Raw genomic sequence first — 21,347 nt, 5'->3', positions numbered from 1 at the left:
AGCTTTCTACTGCTTCTGGTCATCTTTTGAAACTAGATGAGGAATATCCGATTCCAGGGAACACAGACTAAAGAACTTCTCTCCCATGGAGAGAGAAGGTGGTAAGCAGGCAGCCCTGGGTGCCCACTTCAACTAACTGCAGGACCCCTGGCCAGCCTGGACATCCTTACTCATTGGCAAACAGGCACTGTGCCCACACAAGAGAGCGGCACCGCGCCCCTGCCCCTGGAGGAGAAGGAGGCGCGCCACAGCCTCTGGCTGCCACGGAGCAGCGTTCTGGACGTCTCGCCGGAACAAGGGCATGGAGCCCCCAGGAAACGCAATCACTACAGACGAAGCCTTGCAAATCATATTTGGCAAGAGTGAAGTGAACTAAGGGTCCTTAACTACAGAACTGATGCATCAGCCATGTAACAGAAACTGCTAATGAGTCACTAATTTCCAGAGGGCCTTTTAAAGAAGAGATTAGGAAGGTAGAAAGGTACTCGCTCCATCCATTTGCTGAAATGTTGTATTTCAGTTGTAAGGTTAAAAACATATCTCTAAGAAATACGGAGACAAGAGTAATATTTCTAATTCAAGAGCGTGAACCTTCAGTCCGAAGACCTCTCAAGCCGTGCTCCACACACGCCCCTTTCTGGAGCCCGCTGTGCCTCCGCCGGGGCCCCTGCCCCTAGCACTCCAGCCCTGACTCCTCATCTGCCCTGCGCCACAGCAGCATCACTTCCTCCAGGAAGCCCTCCCAGCTGCCCCTCGCCCCATCTGGGTTGGCTTTCTTCCTGCATAGTTTCAGCTGCCCTCACAGTGCACAACAAGTGCCTGTCACGCACCTTTCTTCTGCTCCATAGCCTAAGTGCTGTGAGGACGCAGGCAGTACCAGCTTCAATCACTGGCCTACCTCCTGGCAGGCTTGGCACCTACCTGACCCTCAGGAAATATTTGTTGAATGAATTAATGAACAGCAGAGACTGCTTTGTTCTCCACACCCCATGCTTTCTTCTGTCAGCCTCCACACTTGACAGTGGACTTCACAGCACTCGTCACAACTCACCTAAGGCTACACAGAGCAGAGAAAGGGGAAGGAACGGAGCTCGTGTTTAAGGCCGTCCCCCCCACCCTTCAGTCCAGCTTAAACCACCACCCCAAGCCCAGCTGCAGCACAGACGAGGGTCCCACTGAGTGACTTGGATCAATGTGCTCAGGTTGCTCATCTACAAACTGTGGACAAATCTCCTGCACGCGAGTATCGTGAGGCCTGGAGTCCTAACTCTTCCAGACACACGGGATCCTGACTGCAACCCCCAGCACGCTGCCCCTCCTCTGCACTCCTGAGGACGGTCCTCTCGTCCCAGGAAATGTGGGATCGCCCCCTCCTCCCGGGCAGGAGCGGAGGCAGGCACTGCACACACGCACTGGTGTTGGTCCTGCTCCTGGACTGCAGGCCCCCCCTAAATGGAAATCGAATGCCCCCCGACCTGGGAGCGCCGGGTTCTTGGAAGGGCAGCCTCAGAACCACACTGATCCCAGGATCATGGCTTTTCGTGTAAGGCTGGGCTGCACCATCTCCAGTAGGAGGCAGTGCCCATCTGCCCTCTTCCTCGGCAGCAGGAAGAACACTGCCTTCCATGCCTGCTGCCAGAGAGGTTAGGCTGGGCCCTCGGGATCTGCCTTTGGCAGGGCGGCCACCCCTCGGCGGGGATGTCTCCCCTTGCACCTGGAGACCTGAGATGTGGTGGGGATGGCTGCTCATGGGGCAGCTGGAGAGGCGCTGAGCTCAGATCCTGGGAAGGGAAGGGCACTGAGAAGGCAGCCTGCAGACAGGGGACCATGTCCACAGCCGGGGTCTACCAGGTGCTTTGCAGTGCTGCCAGGTAAGGCATAACCACCTCAGCCTCTTCCACCGGGAGTGTTCCGTGAGACCTGCCCTAGACGCAGCTACGGTGATCCCAGGAAGGCCAGGGAGGTGCAAACAAACAGGGGAGGCAAGTGACTGCACCCCCACACGGGACCCCCTGCAGTCAGCACAGCATTAGTGGGGACAGCCAGAGATGGCGGCCCCGACCTCATGACCTCTGGTTGACCACCCCCGCAGGACAGCAAGACGCCCTCACTGGGCGGAAGGGGCGTGGGGGCCACTGAGCACACTGCGCTGGCTCTCCCTGGCTGAGAAGGTCCTTAGTTATTCATGTCAGCACTCCTGGAGCCTGACGCAGAGACCGCACAGCAAGTTCTCCAACTATCAATATTTACTGAATGAATATTTTATGAATGAATAAAGAATGAGTGAGTTAGTTGCACTGAGAAATGAGAATTAAAGCAAAAAGCTTAATAACGAAGAAGCCTGAAGCCCAAGACTAAACTGCGACCATTTGCGAATGGGATTGTTAACGTCATTCGGCCTTCCACGGGCAAGAAGGATTCAAGCTTAGAACGAGCTGAACAACTCATAAGTTTGCAAAAAGAGGTTTTATATTGGCAGCATAAGATGATGAGATTTATGTCCTCTGGGATCTAAGACTACATCAAAACATTTGGATAAGACAGGCAAGGCAGAGGGCAGAGAGCTCCTTCACAGTCTGGAGGACGGCACTAGGCCCAGGCAACTGCCAGCTGTTCAGACCCCAGAAGGCACCGGTGCCCGGGGACAAAGCCTGTCCTTACACCCAGGGGCCAGACACAAATGCCCGCAGTCCCGGCAGCCCATGCAGGACAATGCACAAGCCCTGCACGCATACCCACACCCATGCAGCCGGCCCTCTGCGGAGACCAGCACGACGAGACCTTGGGAGGGAGGGCTTTCTGACTCCTCTTGAAGGAAGGCCATACATGCGCCCAAGTCAACAGACCTCCAGTTTCCAACTATCAGCCCCAAATGGTCCTACAATCACGGGCTAACAGCCTGACTCTGCATTTATCTACATCTATGTAGATGGATCTACATAAACCCCACTAAACAGCAATGGCCGGGAAGCAGCCTCATACACGATTAGCATGGGAATGGATAAAGCAGCATATCCATGCACAAAATATAAGTGACAGTCAGAAGGAGAGAACCAGATTCATATTTCTCTGCAAAGCAGAATGCTGACTTAAAGTTATAAGAAGACATTACATATAGCCACATATGTCTTTTTTAAAAAGGCTCTGAAATAACACTGGGTTGTGGATATAAGTAAATATAATAAGAGTAGCGACACATGGTATGAACGACCTCATCGCCTCAAAGCCAGAGGTTTCCCCTGAGGACGGAAGGATGGTGGGTAGGGAGGGAATAGGGCTTAGCTATCTTTTCATTTGCTTATCTTTTCAACATTTTGTTATGAAAAATGTCAAATACCACATTTAAAGAATTCTCCAGTGAACACCCTACATGCCCACAAGTGGATTCCACCATTAATGTTTTACTATATTTGCTTTATCACCTAGGCTATCCATCTTTCCAGCCCTCTCCCCATCTGATAATTTCGTACTTTTTAGGCATCCCAAACACTCCTGCAGATACCGTGTAGCCCCCCAAATCCCTCAGCGGGCACATCTTTGGGGCCCAGCCTTTGTTCACAGTGCTTATTTTGGTGCCAGATTGCCTTGCGGTGAAATGCACAAATCTTAAGTGCCTAGTTACCAAGCACAAACCCCTGTGTGACTCACACCGAACATTTAGCTACACAGCATGAACACTGCCTAGAACACCCGCTAGGCTCCTCTCCGGTTAAACCCCACTCCAGCCTCTCTATGGGCAACCAACCAAAGCCCTGCTTTTCCTGGGGTTTTGGACAGATGGATCACATGGTACATGCAATTCTGGGTAAGGCTCCCTTCACTCAGCATGCTGCTCCTGAGACTCAAGCTTGTTGATGTGCTAGGAATTTGTTAGCTTTTGTTGCTAAGTATGAGTCCATTTGTAGGGAAATGCCACCGTTTATTTATCCATTCTCCTGCAATGGACATCTGGGCTCTTTTGACTGGAACATTCATGTATAGGTCTTTTTGTGAGCAAATGTTTAAATTTTTCTTAAGTTCCTAGAGCTGGAATTGCTGGGCAAAGAGTAAGTATATGTTCAGTTTTCTAAGAAAGTACCAAACCTTCTTTAAAAGTGGTTGCACTGTTTTATATTCTCATCAGGGAATGAGAGTTCCAGTTCCTTCATAGCCTCACCAACACTGGGCATTGTCAGTTTTTTATGTTAATCATTCCGATTCATGGGTAGTGGTGGTTTGAAGTTACATTTCTCCTGCTGGCTAATTACGTTAATATCAGCTATTTTTGACATTTAGTTCCAACAAAATAAAAGGGAGAGAGAAAGAGACAGGTAGAGAAAGACAGAGTAGGACTGAGATCTACAGCAAATATAAGCAAAATGTTTAAACCTGGGACATAGTATGCTTCTTTCTAAAGTATTTTTTGTAAGTGAAGCTTTTGCAATTAAAAATAAGAAGTGTCCTCCACCTGTAATTCCATCCATAAGGGTGTGCCCCTGACATCCAAGCTGGGCCTGGAGTGAGGCCCAGCGGGGTGTGGACCAGGGCCTGGGGAAGGGGTCCCCTGGCAGCATAAGAGCTTCTTCCAAAGTCACTGATGTCTGTCTGCCTCGGGACATGCCCTAGTGGCCCTGGACAGGTGGATCACATGGTACATGCAATTCTGGGTAAGGCTCCCTTCACTCAGCATGCTGCTCCTGCTCCAGATGCAGTTCCTACTGAGCCAGGGGGAGTCCTTTGGCTGACCTTGTGCCAGGGTGTGGTGGGGCCACCTCCAGAGATTGGGCATGGGTGATGCTGCACCCACCCCAAAGGTCTGTGCTCAGCCTGTCTTTTTGTGGCACTAATTCCTCTCAGCAACTTCCTATCGATATTGATACACAGCCCCCGAATCAATACCAACTATTCCCAATACAACTTCCTTAGGAATTTAACAGTGAAAAGGCCCTGCCGAATATTTCAGTGTCCTCAGAAAGGGAGACAAAACTGCCCATCCTCTGGGGTCTCAGAAGGTGGACTGAGGGTGGATTATTTCAGCAGCTCTCACGCAGATGATGAGAGCAGGGAGAGGACGCGTGTGGGCACACTTACCGCTGGCACTCGCCGGCGCGTAGGATGAGCTCATCTTCGCTCCGGGCACTGACGGTCAGCTCATGCTCCGCGGAGTTGCAGACATCCAGGAGCAGGTGGCACTGCCGGGAGCTGCATGGCAAAGACAGACGCAAGTTCAAGTTCGGAATCTTCGGGCAGCCAAAGAGGACAGTGACTCTGCCTTTTTCTCTTCCCCAAAGGTTTTCCACTACTTGAAGGCATCAGAAGTGTAATTTATTAAAGTGTCCTGTACCCTGGACATTACTGAGAGTCATTCTGAAGCAACTGTGAACTCCAAAAGTGGATTGGAAATCAGATCCTCCTCGGTCCTGCAGATACATGCTGACCATTCAGATGGGCCCTTTACTAACCAAGTGGCCGTGGGAGGGAATTTGAGCTCTCCAAGCCCCATCTATGTGAAGACTGGGACACCTGACCCACGAGGGAGACCACCAGGGGGAAGCCCTAGGCATACAGGGTCATTCAACAAATGCCGGGTCCACGTCCTGAGCCCACCAGCGATGTTTACTGGATCTCTGCAAGTCCCAGCCAGCTGCTTGCTTGTGCACATGCCTACCATGAGCGCACTGCTCACGGAGACACCAACTTGCTTTGCTTAAGAGCTGTGGAAGATAGCGTAGATGTGCCCACTCACCACCCATGTGAAACCTTCGTTCTTTTGCTTTCTCTACTACAGAAGGTTAAAAAGCAAAATATTCAAGTTCTCATTGCACCCCTGCCACAAAGGGAGGTCCATGCAGCAAAGTTAAGCTGGTAGGACTAGGCTTCCGGAGACTCCGTCCCGAACGAGACAAGTATGGAGAGGAAGAGTCACTCACTCTTCACGCTCTCCGGCCCTTCCTTACTCCCGAGAGAGAGCAGGATGCCAAGAAGCCCACCAACCACTCAGAGGCCATCGGGACAAACGCCACAGGCTGTGGACGGCAGAGTGGAGGCCAGGAGGGGCCTGGGGAACAAGGGCATGTTCCGCAGCAGAAGCAGCCCCACGCTGCCTCCTGCCCTCCAGACTCATCAGCTACACCCATAAAGACAAAAAGCCAACAACACATGCTTCATGTGTGTCAGTCACCATCTGTCAGGTTTCCATTGCAGACGAAAGCTTGCCTACAACTAGTACAGAATCCTGAGTGCCAAGTATCCCAGTCGGCTCATGACGGGCAATCAGTAAGTGCTTGCTGATGTGAATGGGAACGCAGAAGCCAGCACGGAGCAGACACCATGCTCCTTCCTGGGGGAGCAGGCTTAGTGGCTTTTCATATGAAAAAATGCTCAGAAAAGGATCTGTGGTCTGGGTCATTTGCAGCTCAGTGTGACTTCAAAACATGACCCTCCAAAGGGCATCTGAACTCTCTCTCAAATGTACTTCTCAGAGGGTGGTGATGCCAGGCCACGCTGGCTCATTAGCAAGGGGCAGGAAGACGCCACCCCGTGTGCCTGAACTTGCTTATTTCGTCACGACTGCCCTGGGGAGTCATCTGCCTGGACACACGTATGGGGGGAGGGAAGTGAGGCCCAGGAGGCAAGGAGATGGACCGTCCAGCCTGGAACTCAAAATCCTGCAGGTGGCACAGTAGATGGAGATGCATATTCCAATCCAAACCTCCAGAGAAGGGAATGAGGGGGAGAGGGTACAGTAACTGGCCCAGGGGCACACATGCACATATGTGCCCATGCACACACACATGTGCACAGATACAGTCATCAGCAAAGGCCACAGGGCATCTGGAAAATACCAGGTTTTCAGAATGTGAACGTGTGCCTGCTCTCAGGGGGGCTCTCAGCAAGGCCACAGCGGTCTCATTTTGCTGGTTCCCGCCGCTGACGCACACACGGGCTTCACAGGAGCAGGCTCGCGTCGTCGGCTGACTCCGGGCTCTCTGGGTGGGAGTGTCTGTCTCCCCAGAGGCTCAGCACCTGGAAACATTCATCATCTCTGACAGCTGCCTACAAGGGCCTCTTCACGCAGCTCACAGAGGAATGAGCTTTCAAAAATGAAGATCTATTCTGCCTTTGTCATAACTTCATGAAATCTTTAATCACAGCAAAATATTTCATCAGAAAAGGGAATTCGTAAAACATTTATCAGAGGAGGAAAATTGAAGTGATTTTTTTTAAAGCAGGGAAGAATAGATTCAAGTATGTGTTGTTTTCACCCACAGGCTGTAGCCCAGGGAGGTGCACGGGAGTAAATGACGCCATCCGTCACCCTCTGTGCCCTGTGCTTCTGACTCACCACGTGAGTGGGCGGCCCTGGCTCAGCGTCTCTTCCTCAGATGCTGACGTCATGACGTATTAGTGGATCTTCGCGCGCTGTCGCTCTCTCATAGATTGATTCCTTTCCAAGCACAGCAGCACTTTGTGCCTACCAGGCTATCACCTACTCTGGGTGTCTTGCCATGTCACTTTGGATGATTTTCTTAGGATTTATGCTCCATTCTTTCCAAAGCATAGGGAAGCCAAGCAGAGCTTCCTGAAGAACCAGACCAGAACAAGTCTTTAAAGGACAGGTCCACCCGCCTAGCTGGGGAGAGAAGGGGACAGAGGCCCTGCAGCGGGGAAGACTCCTGAGTAAGGTCGGGGGAAGGGGACAGGGAGCCAGGTGGACGGCCGGCACGTATTCCGGGCAAGGAGGGCGCATGTGCAACACAGCCTTGACACTGTCACTGGGCACTGTTTCCTCTGCAGAGAACTGGGATTTTACTACATAATTTATCTAACAAACACAAGTATCAGCTACGGGAGTAGCTGCCCCAGGCACTGCGGACAGGAAGTAAACAAGGAAAATGGTACCTGCCTTCCTGGAACCCACACTCTCGTGAGGGGAAATGGTAGGAGAGATGAGGAGAGTTAAAAAATAGAAATGTTAGTTCTATTTTATAAAATAAGGAAAAACGTGTTCAAATGGTTGCCCAACAGAGGGCTAACACATACGCAACAGAGATCAGTAACAAATCAACTAAAAACAATTACAAAATATTTTTTAGGAAAATATATTTGCAACAGCAATGCACTTAGGAATAAATCTTAAAATCTGTATGACATTTATGAAGAAAGTTCTAATGTTTTATGGAATGATATTAAAGATGATAAATAAATGAAGGGATTATTATGCTCAAGAATGGAAGAACTATATTTTTAAACAAGTCACCTCTTTCAGAGGTCATATAAATTCAATGCAACTCAATAAAAATCCCAACAGAGATTTGGTTTTGGTCAAACTTGACATACTGGTTCTAAAATTTATGTCTAAGACCAAATGGCCAAGAACATGGAGTAGCTGTTTGAAGATGTGAAAAGGGAATTGCAGAAAGCGGGCTGGGGGAAGACACCTGAAATCAAAGTTCCTCAGAACCTCAGAGTGAGTTTCCATTTCCCTGCAGTCCTACCGAGCCTGGACTGACAGGCAGCCTGGACTCAGAGGTCCCCAGTGGGCAGGGAAAGGCAGGGCTCCCAGGGAAGCCTGGCCTCCCAGGTCCCAGGAGCGGGACAGCACACACAGGTGAAGGTGGGGCGGGGGGGGGGGTGGGGAGTGCCCTGGGCTTTTTTTCCTTGCACCCTCCTCCCGAGCCCAGCCCTCGGGCAGTGCCGTGGGGCCACAGGACTATGATGGCAGTCATGGCTGCACAGCACATACAGCCCTGAGGACAGGAAGCAGCCTCTCTGACCCAGGGGACTGAGGTCCCACAACCATGGAGCCAGACCCCATCACTTTAATTCCCCTTTCTGTCCTCTAGCCAATTAGTCCCCCATGCAGATACCTGGGGTTGGGGGAGGGGGGAGGCTCGAACCCTGGCTCTGCTTCAGGAGGAAAGGGAAGGGAGCCTCCTGGGAAGTGCTGGAGAGACCGCAGAACGCAGAGAGATGAGGAGAGCGGTTCAGTAAAGTGGTGCGTGACCGGGGCCCACTGTGGGGCTGAGCACGCTGGGGGTGGGTCCTGAGCAGCCAACTATGGGCCTTGGGAACTGAGCTCCAGGGCAGAACACGGACGGCACGTATGTGGGACTGATCCAACGAGCACTGCACACGCTCCAGCCCAGAACTGCAGTGCGGCGCGTGGAAGGAACACCACACCCGCAGGGCGGGCCGCCCACCGACACAAGCACAGCAACACTCTACTCAGGAGTCCAACAAGACCCCAACATCTCACCACATTATACATTAAACGTCCATAATGTAACTTAACATCACTCAGTGTAGGAGGAACCAGGAAAATGCCAACTTACAAGAGAAAATAAAATCAACAGACAACGACCTCAAGATAACAATCATATCAGAAAGACGTAAAACCACTCCAAGAAGTAATGATGCACACACTCAAAACAAATGAAAAGCTGGAAAATCTCAGTAGAGAAAGAGAAGATATAAAGAAAACCAAGAGAAACTTCAGAAAAAAAAAACTAACTTGAAAAATTTACCAGACAGTAAATTATGTCAGTAGTTGACAGGACAAGCATACATAAAATCAAAAAGGACAGAATAAACAAACAATACCATTGACCAACTGGATCTGGCTGACACTTAGTGAAAACTCCAATCCAGAAACACAACACTTATACTTCTCAAGTATACATCAAACATGTATCAAAATAGACCATATCCTAGGCCATAGAGAAAATATCTCTAGCAGATTTAAAAGATTAGAAATCATACAAAGCATAATTTTGGAACACAAAAGAAATGAACTGGCAAATCTGAAGATAAATTAATAAATTATCCAATGGAAACAACAGAGAAAAGACTGAAGAAAAAAACAGCCCTATGAGATGAAAAAAAAAAAATCTAAAACATGTCATAGGAGTTTCAAAAAGAAAAGAAAAGAAAAACATGCAGCTTTTGAAGATATAATGGTTGAAAATTCCCTCAATTTGGTAAAGGACACAAATTTACAGAATCAAGAAGCTCAACAAGCCCCAAACAGTACAAACTGAAAGAAATTAATGTTCAGAAAGAACAGTAAGACTAAACAGCAGAAAACTAAAGAAAAGAAACACTCTGAAAGAAGTCTGAGCAAACAATGTATTTGAAACAAGAGAAACAATGATTCAAAGACTAAAGATTTCTTTTCAGAAACCCTGGAGATCAGAGGAAAAGAAAACAGTCTTAAACTGCAGAAAGAAAAGCACTGCCAGCCAAGAAGTCTTCATCCAGTGAAATAGGAGTCTTTTGGCTGAAGGTCAAGTGGGAAAGTTAGTCACCAACAGAACTCCAAAATAAAGATTTAAAAAGGTTCTTCAGATGAAAGGGCATTAATACAACAAGAAAACGTGGAACATGAGAAATGAAGAAAGAGCAAAAAAAAAAAAAGTCTGGCTGAAAATAATTTCCTCTCAAATTATTTAAAAGCTGTATGAGGATTAAATCAAGAATTGTAACATTGGGTTTCAAATATATGCTGATGTAATATATAATGCAGCTACAACATAAGGAAAAGGGTAGCAGGATCTATATGGTTTTGTGTTTCCACATTCCACTTGACATGATAAAATGTTAATACTAAGCAGATTGTGAAAAAGTAAGAGTGCATATTGCAATCCCTAGAAAACCACTGAAACAATATGCAAAGAGAAAGTTTAAAACTCAACATATAAATTAAAATGGAATGCTAAAAATAATTCAAATAATCCAAAAGAATATAGCAAAGGAGACACAGAACAAAGAAAGCACTGAATAAAAAGAACATAAAAAAATTAAATGGTAAACCTAAACCCAAATGTATCAAGAATTACATTAAATGTAAATGGTCTAAACATTAAGATTAATAGAGAGATTGTTAGATGGATTTTTTTAAAAAGACTCAACCAAGTGCTATCTAGAATAAATTCACATTAAAGATAATGATATATATATAGACTAAAACTATAAGAATAAAGGATATACAGAACAAATACTAATTTAAAAAACAAGTATTATATTAATATCTGACACTTCAGAGGACACTTCTGAGCAGGAAAAATAAGCAGTAATAAAGAGGGACATTACATAATGATAAAAGCAATAATTCACCAAAACTACGTAATCTTAATGTGTATGGACCTAAAACTAAAAATCTTAAAAAATACATGAAGTTATAGACATACAATGGTGAAGTGATAACCTCATCAACAGCTGATGTTGGCAAAACTGGACAGCTACATGTAGGAGAATGAAACCGGATTACTGGCTAACCCCATACACAAAAGTAAACTCGAAATGGAACAAAGACCTGAATGTAAGTCATGAAACCATTAAACTCTTAGAAAAAAGCATTAGCAAAGCTCTCTTGAATATAAACATGAGCAACTTTTTCATGAATCTATCTCCTCGGGCAAGGGAAACAAAAGCAAAAATGAAAAAGTGGGAGTACATCAAACTAAAAAGCTTCTGTACAGCAAAGAACACCATCAGCAGAACAAAAAGCCATCCTAAAGTATGGGAGAATATATTCATAAATGACATATCCAATAGGGGGTTGACATCCAAAATATATAAAGAGCTCATGTGCCTCAACAACAAAAAAGCAAATAACCTGATTAAAAACTGTGCAGAGGATCTGAACAGACACTTCTCCAAAGAAGAAATTCAGATGGCCAACAGACACATGAAAAGATGCTCCACATCACTAATCATCTGAGAAATGCAAATTAAAACCACAATGAGATATCACCTCACACCAGTAAGGATCGCTACCATCCAAAAGACAAACAACAGCAAATGCTGGGGAGGATGTGGAGAAAGAGGAACCCTCCTACACTGCTGGTGGGAATGTAAAGTAGTTCAACCATTGTGGAAAGCAGTATGGAAGTTCCTCAATAAACTAAAAATAGAAATACCATTTGACCCAGGAATTCCACTCCTAGGAATTTACCCTAAGAATGCAGCAGCCCAGTTTGAAAAAGACAGATGCACCCCTATATTCATTGCAGCACTATTTACAATAGCCAAGAAATGGAAGCAACCTAAGTGTCCATCAGTAGATGAATGGATAAAGAAGATGTGGTACATATACACAATGGAATATTATTCAGCCATGAGAAGAAAACAAATCCTACCATTTGCAACAACATGGATGGAGCTGGAGGGTATTATGCTCAGTGAAATAAGCCAGGTGGAGAAAGACAAGTACCAAATGATCTCACTCATCCGTGGAGTATAAGAACAAAGCAAAAACTGAAGGAACAAAACAGCAGCAGACTCACAGAACCCAAGAATGGACTACCAGTTACCAAAGGGAAAGGGACTGGGGGGAGTGGGTAGGAAGGGAGGGAGAAGGGGAATAAGGGGCATTACGATTAGCACACATAATGTAGAGGGGGGCACAGGGAAGGCAGTACAGCACAGAGAAGACAGGTAGTGACTCTATAGCCTCTTACTATGCTGATGGACAGTGACTGTAATGGGGTGTGTGGGGAGGACTTGATAATGGGGGGAATGTAGTAACCACAATGCTGCACATGTGAAATCTAAGCATAAGATTGCATATCAATGATACCTTAATTTTTAAAAAAAGGAAACATGAAAATAAATAAATAAATAAATAAATAAACAAACAAAACAGATAAACCCCTAGCCAGACTTAAGAAATAAAAAAAATACATGAAGGGAAAACTGAGAGAACTGAATTGAGAAATGGACAAAACCAGAATTAAAGTTGGAGGCTTCAACATTGCTCCCTCAGTAACCAATAGAGAAAATAAAAATAAAATAAGAAAGGATGTAGAAACAATAAACCCAAAAACTTCCTTCTGACACTTAGAAATACCCTAGCCAACAGTAGCAGAAAACACATACTTCTCAAGTGTTCAGCTACACTAACCAAGATATACCATATTTTAAACAATGAAATAAATGCCTAACAAATTTTTAAAAATAGAAATCATACAAAGTATGCTTTCATAGACTTCAACAGAATTAACCTAGAAATCAATGGCAGAAAAATAATTAGACAATCTCCAAATATTTAGAAAATAACCAACACACTTCAAAATAACCCATTGGTCAAAGAGAAAATCTTGAGAGAAATAAGGAAATACTTTGAAATAAAAAAAACTAAAGTACAACACATCAGAATTAGTGTATGCAGCTAAAGCAATGTGTAGAGGAAATTTTACAGCATTAAATGATTATATTAGAAGAGTCGTAGAAGCAGCATTCTAAGCTCTGTATTAAGCAACTCTAAAAAGAGTAAGAACTCAAAGCAAGCATACGATGGAAGTAATAAAGAGCAGAAATCAATGAAACTAGAAACAGAAAAACAGAAAAATGTGGTAACAGGTAAAATAAAAAGCTGGCATTTCAAAAAGATAAATGTAATTGATAAGCCTCCAGCCAAAGTGAGAAAGGCAAAAACAGACACAAGTGACCAATACCGAGAATGAAAGGGATGCTAGAAGGATGGTAAGGAAATATTAGGAGCAACTCTGCTCACATAGATTTGACAACTCAGATGAAATGGACCGATTTCTTAAAAGTCACAAAGTACCAAAATTCATCCAAGAAAAAAAAAATACGTAACACCTAAGTACTGTATCTATGAAATAAATTGAATTTATTATTTTTAAAAATCCTAAAAAAGAAATCTCCAGGTCCAGATTATTTCCTGATAAATTAAAAAACATTTTTTTAAAAAACCTTTCATAAACACATCCAAAAAATAAAAGGGGAGGAGATATTTCCAAAGTCATTGTATGAGGCTAGTATTATCTAATACAAAAACCAGGCAGAGACTGAATAAGAAACATAGAAAAATATCCCTCGTGAACCCAGAAGAAATAATGCTCAACAAATTTTTGATATATAAAAAGAATTTGACGAGGGATTGTGAAAAAGATGGCAGAGTAGGAAAGCAAGGTGGAAACCTCCTCCCCAACACACACACCAAGGAAGCTACTGCAGCAAACACAACTGCCCTGGAAATGACCTGAAGACGGCAGAACAGGGCACCTGCACCTGGGGGAGAGAGGATGACACAGAAGGGTAAAGTGAAAGAGCTGCGATCAGGCGGGACCTAAGCCCTTCCCCCCATCCCAGCCCATAAGTGGGAGGAAGAGGGGCAGAATTGGGAGGAGATAAGTGCTCAGGAACTCTGCACACCTGGCCCTGGAGATCTGCTCTGGGAGCACAAGCGCACATTGTACTGGGCTTTGGTGATTAATGGGACCGGACACCAAGGAGAGCAGCAACACTCCGGGAGGCTGAGATTCCTGTGGCTTGTGGAGGACAGCCACACTCCATTGGCCCCCCCAAGACCCAACACAAAGGCAGCCGTTTAAAAGAGTTGCCAATAGCAGGAGGGGTGCCAGAGGGGTGAGGGTTGGATGGAGCTCTCTCTGCGGGAGAAAGGTCAGGTGGGCAACTTCTCAAGCTCTCCCTTAGCCCAACTGGTCAGGCAGTCACAGGAGCCAGCCCCAAACACTCCATCCACCTTGATGGAGGCTCAGCCCTAAGGTGCTACCCAGCAGCAGTCAGCCTTGGCTGCCTGACAGGCAGATCCCACTTTCCCAGCTGTCCTGGCCCTCTTGCAACCGAACTGGGGAGACGCCGGCAGGAGCCCACTCCTAACACTCCTTCCTCCTCACTGGTGGCCCAGCCTTGCACCATACTCCCCCACACACCACCCCGCCCACCCCACTGGCCCAGCAGTGCCGCCACTGCTGCCAGGCAGAGGGCACCATACCCACAATGATCCCAGCAGAAGTGCCGAGGCACTGTTCACAAAGGGCCTCTGCTGCCAGACATCAACCACTGCCCGCAGACAGGCAGGAAGCAACTGTCCACCCACAACCCCCAAAAGCAACTGCAGCTCCAACACAAAGGAGAAGCAGTCACTGGTGAGAAAGCGTCTGGAGCTCTGAGCACCACAGGGTGCTTTCTTCACGAAGCCACCACTCTCTAGACCAGGAGTAACAGAGGACCTGTCTAATCTAAGGAAGAAACCCCAACAACATGAGATGGCAGAGGAATATGTTCCAAACAAAAAAACAGGCCAAGACACCAGGAAGAGAGCCAAATGAAATGGAGATTGCCAGTCTTCTTGATATATTTCAAAATAACAGATAACAATTTCAAAATATGCTCACTGGTCTGCAGAAAAGTATTAGTAATCTCAGGGAAGACTTCAACAAAGAGAGGATTTGAAAAAGAGCCAATCGGAGCTGAAGAATACAGTAACTGAAATGAAAAATAAAATGGAAGAAATGAATAGTAGATTTCTGCAAGTAGAGGAGAGAATCAATGAGATGCAATTTAGAGAAGAACAACACAATAAAGCTGAGGAAGAGAGAGAAAAAAGAACCTCTACAAACAAGAGAATCCTAAGAGAGCTACGTGACAACTCCAAATGAAATAATATTCACATACTAGGGGTACCAGAAAGAGAAGACAGATAAAGGAGTGGTAATTTTCTTTTTAGAAATAATTGCTGAAAACTTCCCCAGTCTGGGGAGGGAAACAGACACCCAGGTCCTAGAAGCTCAGAGAGCCCCTAACAAAAGGAGCCCAGGAAGACAACACCAAGACATAGAATAATTAAAAGGATGAAGATAAAGGATAAAGAGGGGGCACTGAAAGCACCAAGAGAGAGACAAAAAATTACTTACAGGGGCAACTCCATTAGGCTATCAGCAGACTTCTGAGGAGAAACTTTAAAGGCCAGAAGGGATTGGCATGAAATAATGCATTGAAATAGAAGGGCTTTCAACCAAGAATCCTCTACCCATCAAAGTTATCATTAAGAATTGAAGGAGAGATTAAAAGTTTGCCAGATAAATGAAATTGAGAATTCACCAGCACTAAACAGGCTTAATAGGATATGTTAAAGGGACTTCTGTACATGAAAATGTTCTTAAGCCTAAATATTTTTTATCAGTGAAAATAAACTCCCAGTAAAGGTAGAAGACAAACTACTAACTAAACAAGTATAAAGTTAAACTTTAACAAAGTAGTAAAATCAACTATGCACAAAATCAGCTAAGGAATACTCAAAAAGTGCAGATTACGACATTTAATACATAAAGTGTAGAGGAGAAAGACTAAAAAGAAGTACTTTTAGACTGCATTCAAGAGTGGCCATCAACTTAATATAGCCCACTACATATATAGGCAACTATGAACCTTATGGTAACCATAAGCCTAAACTTAAAGCCTATAGAGACACACACAAAATTTAAAAAAAGACATCCAGTCACAGCACTAAAGAAAATCATCAAATAACAGGAGAATATAAGAAAGAAAGAAAGGATCAGAGAGGTACTACAAAAACAACCAGAAAAAAACTAATAAAATGGCAGTAAATACATACCTATCAATAATTTACCTTAAATGTAAGTGGACTGAATGCACCAATCATCAGAAGACATAGGGTGGCAAAATGGATAAAGAAACAAGACCCGTCTACATGCTGCCTACAGGAGACTCACTTAAGACCCAAAGACATACACAGACTGAAAGTGACAGGATGAAAACAGATAGTTCAGGCAAATAATAGGGAGAAAAAAGCAGGAGTTGTAGTACTTGTATCAGACAAAATAGATTTCAAAACAAAGAAATTAACAAGAGACAAAGAAGGGCATTACATAAAGATAAAGGGGTCAGTCCAACAAGAGGATATAACCATTATAAGTATCTATGCACCCATCACAGGAGCACCTAAATATGTGAAACAAATACCAACAGACTAAAGGGAGAAAAAGACTGCAACTCAAGCATATTAGGGAACATTAACAACCTGAAAACAGTTTGGTACTGGCATAAGAATGGAGCCACAGATCAACAGAACAGGACAGATTAGAAAGCCCAGATATAAACCCATGCATTTATGGTCAATTAATATACAATAAAGGAACCATTAATATCCAATGAGGAAAGGACAGCCTTTTCAGTAACTGGTGTTGGGAAAACTGAACAGGTAGCTACATGCAAGAGAATGGAACTGGACTACGGTCTAACTCCATACACAAAAGTAAACCCCCAAATGGGTCAAAGACCTGAATGTAAGACATAAAACCATAAAACTCTAAGAAGAAAACATAGGTAAAAATCTCTTGAACATAAGTATGAGCCATTTTATTCCTGGGCACATCTCCTTGGACAAGAGAAACAAAATAAAAAATGGACAAATGTGACTTCATCAAACTAAAAAGCTTCTGTTCAGCAAAGGACACCATCAACAGAATAAAAAAGCGCCCTACAGTATGGGAGAACATATCTGTAAATGACTCATCTGATACGGGGTTAACATCCAAAATATACAAAAAACTAATACACCTTAACACCCAAAAAACAAATAACACAACTAAAAATGGGCAGAGGACCTGAACAGACATTTCTTCAAAGAAATAGATGGCCAACAGGCACATGAAAAGATGCTCCACATCGCTAATCATCAGGGAAATGCAAACCAAAACCACACTGAGATGTCACCTCACACCAGTTAGAATGGCCACCATCCAAGAGGTAAGAAATGACAAGTGTCGGTGAGGATGTGGGGAAGTAAGAAGCCTCCTACACTGCTGGTGGGAATGTAAACTGGTGCAACTGCTGTGGAGAGCAGTATGGAGGTTCTTCAAAAAACTAAAAATAGAAATACCAGGAATTCCATTTCTAGGAATTTACCCGAAAAGAAACAAAATCCCTAATTTGAAGAGATATACACACCCCTATGTTTACTGCCGTATTATTTACAATAGCCAAGATGTGGAAGCAACCTAAGTGTTCATCGAGAGATGAATGGATAAAGGAGATGTGGTACATACACACAATGGAACATTAGTCGGCTGTGAAAAGAAATCCTGCCATTTGCAACAACATGGATGGACCTAGAGGGTATTACGGTAAGTGAAATAAGCCAGGCTGAGAAAGAAATACCATATGATTTCACTTATTTGTGGAACCTAAAAAATAAAACAAAACAAAATGAACAAAATGGCAGTAGACTCATAGACACTGAGAAGTGACTAGGGATCACCATGGGGGAGGGGTTGGGGTGAGTGAGTATGGGGGGGGTGTATAAAGAGGCACAAAAACTCTCAATAATAATATAAGTTGGTCACAGGGATGATAGTGCAGCATGGAGAATACAGCCAGGGATTCTGTAACATTTTCCTCTGCTGACAGACAGTAACTGCGACTAGTGGGGGTGAGGATTTAAGAATAAGGTAACTGTTGAACCACTGTGTTGTATATACTGAGTCTAACGTATGATTGTATATCAACTATACTTCAATTTTAAAAAAGCATTAATGAAATTCAATTCCATTCATTATTTTTTTAAAAACTAATAATAGAATATCATTAATCTGATTAAGGGCATTTGCATGTGGAAAACTACAAAACACTGGTGAATAAATTCAAAGACCGAAATAAATCAGGACACATATTGTGTCCACAGATCGGAAGGTTCAGTATAGTTATCAGTTCTTCCCAAACTGATCTACAGAATTTAACACAATTCCAGTCAGAATCCTAGGAGGCCGTAATACAGACAAAGATGGCCTGATTGGAAAGTTTATGGAAATAGGAAAACTACAATAGACAAAACAATTTAAAAATAAAAGGAAAAAGCTGGAACACTCATACTAGCACAATTTTAAGACTTATTATAAATGCACAATAATTAAGACAACATGGTTTTGGCAAAAGAATAAGCACAAAGTTCTCTGAAGCAGAATAGAGTCCAGAAACACCATTACGCAAATATGGCCATTTGATTTTTGACAAAGCCACAAGAGGAATTCAATGGAGAAAGGGTAGCCTTACCAGCAAATGCTGTTGGAACAACTGGACATCCATTTGCAAAAAAGAAAAGAACCTTAACCTAAACTTCACAATTTATATAATAATTACTCAAAAGATATGTAAATGTAAAACATAAAACTTGCATAAGAAACATAAAAGAAAGCATTTCAAGACCAGAAACAGGAATCATAAAAAAAAAAAAAAGATAAATTTGACTTGAGAAAATCAAAAACTTTTGCTCATAGAAGCTACTATTAAGAGAATGATAAAAACAAGCTGCAGAAACTGAAGACAACATTTACAAACTACATCTTCCACAAAGGACTTATATCCATATTAAGTAAAAACAAAACTCAGCATTAAGAAAATGACCCAATAAGGAAGTGGGCAAAAAGACGTGGACAGTCAACAGAAGGCAAATAGGCGCACACAGGAAAAGACGCACAGCATCATTCACCAGCAGGAAAATGCAAACCAAAACCATGGCAGGACGCTAGGCACACCTGTGAACGTGACTTAGAAAAACAGCAACACCCAGTGCCAAGGAGGAAGCTGGGAGAACCTCCATGTTTCCAGTGGGACTGAACAAGAGCAGGAGCTGTGAAAGCAGCGCAGTGGCATCTCATAAACGTGAATGTGCACTGGCTGCATCCCCCTGTAACCCACGCCCAGGTATTCCCTCTAGACAAATTAAAATGTATGTTCACAAAAACACTACACACAGGTATTTGTGGCAGCTCGATTCATAATCACAAGACACTGGGAACATCCCAAATGCCCTTCCACTGGTGAATGCACCCACACAGTGGGAATATCCTCAGCAATTAAAAAAATAACTATTGATATACTCAGCAATATGGATGGATCTCAAAATCTATATGGGAATAAAAGAGTCACTTTCAAAAGGCTGTAGTATAGTTTCACTTTTTTAACATTCTGGGAAAGTCAAGACCGTAGCAGTGCTACATAGAGCCACGGGTTAGGGGCGGGAGCAGGGTGAGACTGTAAGAGGGGGCACGATGAAGTTTATGGGGGGGTGGTCATGGAACTGTTCTTTATCCTGGCTTTTCTGGACACACAAGTCTACACTGGCATTGAATTCACACAATTGTACACCAGAAAAGTCAATTTTACTATATGTCAATTTAAAACATTTTAAATTAATAAACATCATGATGAGCTTGATGAGGTCACATGCACAGTTTGTTCTGAATGCAGTTTTATTGCTTAATGGCTGTACTATCTTCAACAAGTCATTTCATTTCTCCAAGCCTCAGTTTCCCCAGTCTCCCCAGTGGGCACAAGAATGCCTATGTCACGGGATTATTCAGGGGCTCTAACGGTGGGGCACGAGGCCTGGGGGCTTAGGGAAAGTGCTCTGTAACATTACAAGTAGGAAAAGAAAACCTCCAGTAGAAGATGGCATAGATATCAAATGTGGTGATTATTACCAGCTTGGCTGCTGCCAGAAAGGCAGCAAAAGGGAACGCGCACAGCCTGCAGTGCCAGAAAGCAATCCCCGCTCATGGTCCCGCTGACTCAGCTGAAAATGGGCCCCACGCCGAGGGCCGATCCACCTGCGAGCCACGGCGCCGCCGCCAGAGAGGAGGCAGGGCTCCTCCCCCAGGTCTGCCTGGCACGCTCGAGGCCTCCCAGAGCCCAGACAGCTGGGCTCGCTTATTCCTAGGCGTGAAGTCCCTCGTTGGCCCAGCACAAAGCCCAACATCCAGCAGTGGCCACACAAGCCTCTGGCCACATTCATGTGGACTCTTCAAGGTCTCTAAAGCCTATGTTCTCACTGTGTCTTCTTTCCTGAAAACATCAGTAGCCAGTTTGAGGATGGAGAGAGTTTTCTTACAAATCTTAAGCCAACGAGCTTAATTCCATGTAAGGTCAAGAAAAAATGAAACAAAGAATCATTGTTCTTCCAGTGACACAACCTCACCTTCACCTCCACCAACCTGAGTCACTAAACTTGCAGATCTTGTCTGGGACTCTGGTGGTGGGTTTACACTCACTCTCCTAGACGGGGGCTTCTCAAAGCGCAATGCAAGGACCACCCCAAACAGACCCCTCAGCTCTCCAGGGAAGAAGTCTCAGAGCCTGCCGAGCTAACACTCAGGGACTACAGAGTGGCAAGGAGCTCCTATCTTAATGGTGAGAAGAACATGCACGTCTAGCAGCAGGCAGCACGGTGGCAGGGAAACAGCGCTCACTGGGGACAAGGGCTTAAGAGCACCTGCATGGGGTGCGCCCACCAGACCGAGGGACCCATGCACCACGAAGGCCAGAGCTGCGAAGCTTGTTCAGGGAACTTGAATTCCTCATGGAAATGAGGAAGCACGTGTCAGGTGGGAAGAAAGCCAAAGAGACAGGCTGGGCCGGGCTAAGGAAAGCCTGTGCGCCGTGCTGCTGCGCTCTGGAGCGCACCATGACTTAGGGACAACGGGGACTGGCTGGCGGGCCATGAGAAGAGAGGGGCCCAGCATGCTGTGTTTCAGGACACCTGCACACCTGCCTGGGGAAGGAGCTGGAGGCGGCGAACT

General features: G+C 44.8%; 1 protein-coding gene across 7 annotated transcripts in view; it reads right to left on the bottom strand.

Annotated features, from left to right (window-relative positions):
- Positions 1–21,347, bottom strand: part of TRAPPC9 (trafficking protein particle complex subunit 9) — a 588,199-nt gene that overhangs the window by 182,868 nt on the left and 383,984 nt on the right. For all 7 annotated transcript variants that reach the window (XM_073230280.1, XM_073230285.1, XM_073230286.1 and 4 more), the window contains one exon: positions 5,071–5,181. In XM_073230280.1, coding sequence (XP_073086381.1) covers positions 5,071–5,181 — 111 coding nt within the window. The remainder of the gene's footprint in view (positions 1–5,070; positions 5,182–21,347) is intronic.

Source organism: Manis javanica, chromosome 2 (genome assembly GCF_040802235.1).
Source record: "Manis javanica isolate MJ-LG chromosome 2, MJ_LKY, whole genome shotgun sequence".
In the NCBI taxonomy this organism is placed as follows: Eukaryota; Metazoa; Chordata; class Mammalia; order Pholidota; family Manidae; genus Manis; species Manis javanica.
The sequence above is the reverse complement of the archived record's forward strand: the minus strand, read 5'-3'. Positions and strand labels throughout refer to the sequence as shown.